The 7876-nt window shown below is 31.7% G+C and overlaps 1 protein-coding gene across 1 annotated transcript; it reads left to right on the forward strand.

The window, feature by feature from the left end:
- Positions 1-10: 10 nt before the first annotated feature.
- Positions 11-1518, forward strand: LOC135130133 (retinol-binding protein pinta-like). Its single transcript, XM_064057466.1, has 4 exons — positions 11-194; positions 250-409; positions 467-839; positions 893-1518. Exons 1-4 carry the CDS (start codon positions 56-58, stop codon positions 1145-1147), a joined length of 927 nt encoding a protein of 308 aa, XP_063913536.1. The 5' UTR covers positions 11-55; the 3' UTR covers positions 1148-1518.
- The last annotated feature ends 6358 nt before the right edge of the window (positions 1519-7876 follow it).

Below are 7876 nucleotides of genomic sequence, written 5' to 3' on the forward strand. Positions count from 1 at the left end.
TCTTACTTATCAACCAGTGCACAGTGTAGTTTCTGTTATACAAACGAACACAATAATGCCTATACGAGAGTTGTCCAAAGAGCTGCAAGAAGTTGCAGTTAATGAATTAAATGAAGATCCGAAAAGAATTCCAAATGATTTGGCTTACATTAGGGAATGGCTTTCTAAACAGCCTCATCTTAAAGCTAGAACAGGTAAACAACTTGAATAATTGCATGTCGATCAAAAACAATGCCGTACCTGTTGTAGATGATCAATTTTTAATTGCCTTTTTGCGGGGTACCAAATTTAGCTTAGAACGAACAAAAGAAAAATTGGATATGCATTATACTTTAAAAACAATTACACCTGAACTATACGCCAAGAGAGATCCTTTTGCACCGGAAGTGCAAAAAATTTTAAAACTGGGGTAACTTTCCAACTTTCTGCTTAAAAACAAATAATATTTTTTTGTTGGCCCATTTAGAGTCATGCTTCCACTACCAAAATTAATTAGCCCTGGTGGTCCTCGGCTTTCACTTATCAGAAATGGTCTTATGGAAAAACATAAAATCGATCAAGCAGAACTTTTCAAAGTTAGTACAATGATGCAAGATATTTTGCTTCTTGAAGATGATAATCTGGCTGTTTCTGGAGTTATGGCCGTTCAAGATATGTCTGATATGTCTATGGCTTTTGTGAAGTCTTTGTCTATTTCAGTAACTAAGAAAGCGATGACTTGTTTTCAACATGGTTATCCCCACAGAATCAAAGGCGGGCACTTCTTTAACATAACTGGGGTATTTGACATAATATACAACTTGTTTAAACCATTTTTAACAGAAAAGTTGAAAAGAAGGGTAAGATATTTTTGTGTACACAATAAAAAAAAGGACGTTTTCCTAATTTTCAGATGCGTGTTTATGACTCACTGGACGAATTGTATAAGGTAATTCCAAAAGAAATACTACCTGAAGAATATGGTGGACAAGGTGGTAAAATTGAGGACATTGCAGCTCACTGGAAAGCTAAGGTAGAAAGTTATCGAGATTGGTTTATAGAAGATGAAAAATACAGAACAGATGAAAATAAACGACCTGGAAAACCAAAAACGGCTGAATCTGTGTTTGGTTTAGAAGGATCTTTCAGGCAGCTAGCAGTCGACTAGTAGAGACAAAAATGTTTTTTATCTTATTATCAGAGCACGGCAGAAAATATACCTTTGCAGCAACGTGCTGCAAAGCAGTAAGCTGTGTTTTTGACAGCGTAGTTTCGATTGTTTCGATGCATATACTGATTTTCTTTGCAGTGTCGTACAAAGCCAATTTGTAGTGCTCCCAACATTCGATGTTTCGTAATTATTATTTTTGTAATTTTAAACAGAGTCACATATACGTGCTAGGCTATCGCTTCAATAGTGATCGACATCTTGCGGAAACAATGCAACGTATTTACGATTGCCCGAGGTGTATTTTTTGTCGCACTTTGTATATAGGTAAAGTAAACCTAAATATTTTAAATAAAATACTTCTTTAATAATTCTCCCTTACGACACTGTCATAACTATATTCTTTATGTTTCTTTCTTAAATTCATTTTATGTAGTTGAATGAGAATTATAAAGTATATAATGTGCAAACAAAGTAGTGAACCAAGTGTTGTCATGAGATTATAGGTAAGTAAATCTCAAATAGCAGAATCCATGTATAATCTATATTTGTTTTGTTTTTTTTCAAATTATTTTAAAAAGCACCACCTCCACCAAACTTTCGTTCAGTTAATATGTTCTGAAAGAATATAGTGTTTTATTTTTAAATGATGGTTTAAATTCTGTTCACGTTAGATATTCTAATCCATTCTCTCTCTATCTCTTTAAGGAGAATAGGAGAAAAGAATGGTAATGTATGAAAAAAGTATATTTATTTTCTTGCATTCACGACCATTCTTGATGAATTTGGCGCACTAACCATGGTGGGGGATGTCGAATTTCCCGCATGCGTGCTTTTCACTTTCCGTTGCCATGCTAACCTTATTAAAGTAGCTGGAATCATCAACGTTGTGACATGTTTACAGTGCTGTTAACCTCGTTGTTTATAAATAAGTCACGATTAATCTTTTTTTTTAATATATTCGTTGCAAAAAATATTGTCATGCCTGCTTTCCGTATCCCCATAAATGCTCCTTTCGGTCGTGCCGCAAGCAAGCGTTCATGCGGGAAGCAGGTTTTGCCGAACTAGGTGTGTATATTACTACCAATTAATTACCCTAGTTTTTACAGCTCGGATTTCCAGTGCTATTGATGTACTAAATTGTTGCTTAAATATACCTACTTATAGGTGTGGTCTCTTATCATTATCTATGAGAAAAATGATAAAAAATGAGATTTATTCGCGAAAACATACAAATCTACCGTTAAATATGAATTTACCGTGATTCTATAAGTACAGCATGTACCTACGCATACAGTTTTATCGGAACTACTGTCAAATTATACAAATATAGTATTATCTATAAATTAATCAGACAATTGTCCCACGTGTAAAAATATATTGCAGACTGATAATATTTATTGCAATTATAAAAATATTGACAATGCTGCGACATCTATGATATTGGAAATTAAAGCAAAATCTTGAAGTGTGCAACTTTTTATAAAAACACAACTTCTTTTCAATTTCTGTATCAGTCATAATGGATTTATAATTTTAAGCCCGCATATTCCAAATAGTAAATAATATAGTTCGATAATGTAATATTACCATGCTTTTTTTGTACAAAACAAGCATGTATGACACAATAATTGTTGGTGTCCTGATTTTAAAAATTAATGTTCATATTTGAAAATAAAAAAAATCATCATTCAATAACGTCGGCAACCACTCATGTATGTTTAGAGTGTCAGAGATATTGGCACAAGGCAACCCTTTAAGTTGGTAGCTCTAAAGAATTTGTAAGATAGGGCAGGTAGTTTTTAAATGAGGCTCTACGCCACTTTACCGTATTAGTGAAAACCACGTACTTGTGAGTAAGTATGCTAAGTTTTGTGTATAATTTCACAAAAGGACAATTGTTTAAACAGAAGTACATCGTATTTGATGCCACTATCCCCCTCGACGAGTGTATCTAGTGGAAACCCAGTTAATTAGCGATTTTCTAGTCTGAAATGTTGTGAAACTTTGGCGACTTCATCAACACGTGTTATTTTGTTTTCTTGTTTCTAAATTCAAAGGTGGTTTTACGAGAGATCTTTAACTGTTCATGTAGTCTAAGAGCTAGCGACCAATTTACTTTATATATTTCCGTACTCATAAAAATTAGTGGAGGAAATCTTGTATACCTACAGAATAAGGAACGCCCATTCTGACAACTTAGGGCCGGTTTATCAATGCGCAGTTAAGTTAAAGTAACTGGCAGTTAAAGCTTGTCTGTGAGTTAACCTGTTTATCATTACCCGCTAGCTCAAAACTGGTAGTCAAAGTGCCTGATAAATTAACTGACAGTTCAAACTGTCAGTTAAAACGTTATCCACCAGTTAGTGGCAACATAACCTAACAAATCCAAATAAATCTGTTATGAATTTAACAATATTTTGATGAGGACTTATGTTGTGCAACAAATTGACAGAGAAAAGATGAGAAAAACACTTATTATTAGCTGATTATTTTCCAGGTCTATTGTAGGTACCAAAAATTAAAAACCTATCTAATAATACCGCGAGATCGAAAAAGAAATTAATCGAAGTAGGCCATGCACGACAAGCCGTTTGTCGTAATCACGGTGGTAGGGTAATTTAATTTTTTTTATTAAATGTCAAATTGACAGTTTAAAATTAAAATTATGACGCCTACTTTTAAAACACATAAGAATGAATTAAAATCACCGTTTTCCAATTTTGTCTAAAATTTATCCCATTTCTGAAGATTCTAATAGCAAAAAAGCTTTAATTTCGTTTGATAACAGTGCAAATTACTTTTGTCAACGTGACGATTAATAAAAAATTATTTTAAACTAAGACAAACGCCTTTTCGTGCATGGCCAACTTTGACTAATTTCTTTTTCGATCTCTCTGTATTTATTTATAGGTGTACCTGCTTGTTTCATTTATAATTTTCAATACTTTTTTTCTAATGCTAAATTTTGCTTTTTCATGATTGATCACGTGAAACGCGATATACAATCGTTGAATACCGAATGCGGATCGAATCTGATGGAACTTTCAAGGTCGGGGTAGTTTTGAACTGACCAATCACAACTCATTTCCAGTGGGGTGAGCGTTACCAACTTAAGAGAGTAACAGCTAAACTTCGAGCTACTACACTGGAAGAAACATCGTGCATTGATAAACACTTTACCTCCGTTAACTGCTAGTTACCCTTATCTGACAGTTACTTAACAGACACTTTTAACCGGCCGGAATACCTAAGCAACCTCAAAATTACAAAAAAAATTTGCGCCTCTAGCGTGGCTTTGATAATGGAATTTTATTCTAATATTTAGACGTATCAGACCAATTTACTTTTAATTATATTTGAATTTCAGCACTACTGAAATAACACAAATATCAAAAAAATATATACAGCTTTTTGTTATTCAGTTAACGATTTGATATTCTGACAATATTTTCATAGTTCATATATACTGCAAATTTTTTTTATCCATTTTATGAATTAGGGGTTGCTTTTGCCAGCCGGTGTCAGTTGCCAGAATGGGCGGCATTTCTAACGTACGGAAATAGACAAAGTAAATCGGTCGCTAGCTCTTAAACTATTTAGCTACAATAATGGAAATGTTCCTGTAAAACACGTGGCAGGAAATTCACCTGTTCAGGCTCAAATTATTTTAGTAATATCTAAAGGCTGGGATCTTTTTACTTAAATTAATATTAGATTATTCATACTTCATAATTTCTCACTCGAGATTTAAAATAATTTATTCATAGCATTTAAACTCATCTTTAATAATTTTCGTACAGCTTGAATTTGAACATTTATTCTCTAATTAGCATTTTGATTTTGACCGTATTTAATTTGTGTCCATTGTGTTCATTTTCGTACAGCTTCAATTTGAACATTTATTCTCTAATTAGGATTTTGATTTTGAGCGTATTTAATTTGTGTCAGTTGTGTTCATTTCATAACTGCTTTGTTTTATGTGATATGGGGATTCTTCAGCGATGTAATTAATATTGATATACTCATTCTGATTTAGCCATTAACTTGAATTAATGCATAATTTAATATCAAAAATATTATTGTTGTTTAAAGATCGTGCTACAGCAATTGGCGTGATCGAAATTTGTATGCGTTGCACTTCTAGTAATTCATTTAATCCTCATTAGAATTGAGTAGTACAAATTTTAGATTAATGCGGTCACCTGTATAAAGGGATACCGTAGACAGTCTTCTGATCTCTTCCCAACTTAACACGTATCAGACCTATTTTAATCAACAATAACTGAATCAACGAGTTGAAGTTCATAGGTCAGTTGCAAAAATGGGCACAATTTCACGTTACACCAAATTATTGGCATTAACTTAAGTAGGTAATCTGAATGTAAAAAGTTCTTGTGAGGAAGCAGAACATACAGAGAAAATGTATGTCAGAAAATAAATTATTATTAAAACTCTAAGCGCATTTTTGTTTTTATGTTTGAGTGTTGTTAACATTACAAAATAAAATGTTTTATATGTATATTTAACAAAAATGATGCAGTGATCCAGCATTCCGCCAAAATTAAAACACACACTGAAATTACAAAATTACCGAAAATTAAAAATTTGGCTGTTAAGTGTGGTCACAAATAGTATGGAGAACTAACGGTGTGTTTAAAAATGACTTTATGATAGGATGACCTGCACTTCAAATTAAAATACAAAAATATATATCTACAATAGAAATCGATTGTTCGGAACAAACAAAAGTTAAATTCGTGGCATATAGGTGGTATACATTCTCGCAAAACAGATACGAGACACTATACCGGGTGTCTGGAAAATGGCGGATTAACTCTCCGCTACGCTCTTAACAATCAACTGGTGAGTCTGGGAAAAATAGTAAAAAAAATCCTTCGCACATTTTGGTGAAGTTATAATGATTTTAAAATTGGTTCTTTTGCTACGTTTAACAACTAAACAACTCATTCATTATCATTATCAGAATAACTAGTAGTAAAACTTTTAGTTAATATTTTTCTCGCCCATGACCATGTTTAATTACCATTTCAGTTAGAATGCACAAAGATATGGCTGTGTTGTTTTTGTAAAAATTTGATAAAATTCCATTTGACCACAATGTTTGCCTGATATAAAGCGAAGGTGGATTTCAGTTACCGTCGTTACTAAGAAACCAGAAAGTAAGCCGGAGGTATTCACGCATTAGGTGTGTACAATGTTGCCAATTTTACTTTTATAAAATCAAGTTTTTTTCGTAATCTACATTATAAAGAATTTTTTTATTATTTTTTTGGACTCCCCAAACCCCCGTATGTAGGGTACGGAAGAGTTAATCAGCCATTTTCCAGACAGCCGGTATATCTAAATTGTTTTATTATTAAGAATTAATATTAGATAAAAATCATGAACGTAATAAAAATATCGAAATCATCAGTATACCTACTATAGCAAAAAACAAAACAGTCCATATGGAAAAGTTAAATATAAAATAAATATAAACAATGATATTCTTAACAAACGTTAAATATTTTTAAAATAAATCACAAATTATTTTGTCTAATGAATTATACTATTGCAGTTTTATGTGTAAATTCAAACTTAGATGTTTTAGTAGGCTTGGATTTTGAACAAGTTCTAATTATGAGTTTGTAATTAGTAGTTTCGTCATAAAAAATGATAAATGTTTTTTATTATCATTGTTTAAAATGGATTCTTTATAATTAAAAAAAAAACGAAAGTTGAACAATATTATTTTCGACAGACTATTTTTTACTTGAAGAATTTTTTTCGTAATTTCTGTTTAGACAGCATCATTAAAAAGATATCACAACTTTATGGAATGATGTTAAATTTTAACACGTCGATACGTTTTGATACGTCATATCATTTCATCAGGAACATTATTGTTTAAAAAGAGAAGTTTCACTTTATACCTTATTATTTGATAGAAAATAACCAATCACTAAATTGTTAATCGATGAAAGATGACAGAATTTATTGAAAATTTTGAAAGATTTTACACATTGTCCAAAGTAGATTAAACATTAGTAAATTAAACATCAACATAGTAACACGATCAAAGCTCCTAAAATGGTTTTCTCATTCATAGCATAAGTGACTGCAGCTATGACTCCCCACCTAAAATAGTTGAAATAATAGACGTTTTTCGTACATATTTTTTTAACCAGAATATACATATTTTACAAGTCATTATCCGTCAAATGGATTATTCATCAAAGCTAAGGAGATATAAAAAAAATACGTGGCATTAAAATAAAATTTCAAAAACATCTGGATCGGTTAGCCAAAGATCTAGTAAAAAAACTTTCAGTACACGATAGAATTAATAAACATGCAGGGATGTTTTAGATGAGGAAATGTAGTGTTTAATATACTTCTATTTACAGTTTGCATACTGAAGAACTCAAGGTAACTTCAGGTTCACATTCACAACTACCAATTATATTATAAATAGTTGACACTAATGTTATTATTTTAACAACCAAAAATTATGTATGAATGGGAATGCAAGTAACTTAAGGTATTAACAGATAATTAATCCAACTTTACCACTTTTGTTTCTAAAGCAACAATCTTTAGGAGTACCTACAATGTTTTACTTTTTGATAAGTTTGTACACACAAATCACTGTCAATTTGTTCCCAGTTCACTAATATTGGATGTCATGCGAAAACCAAACGTACGTAATTTTGAATTGATATCAGT

The sequence above is a fragment of the Zophobas morio genome, unplaced genomic scaffold (assembly GCF_036711695.1).
Source record: "Zophobas morio isolate AGI-343-1 ecotype UQ-CSIRO unplaced genomic scaffold, CSIRO_AGI_Zmor_V1 ptg000017l, whole genome shotgun sequence".
NCBI classification, from domain to species: domain Eukaryota; kingdom Metazoa; phylum Arthropoda; class Insecta; order Coleoptera; family Tenebrionidae; genus Zophobas; species Zophobas morio.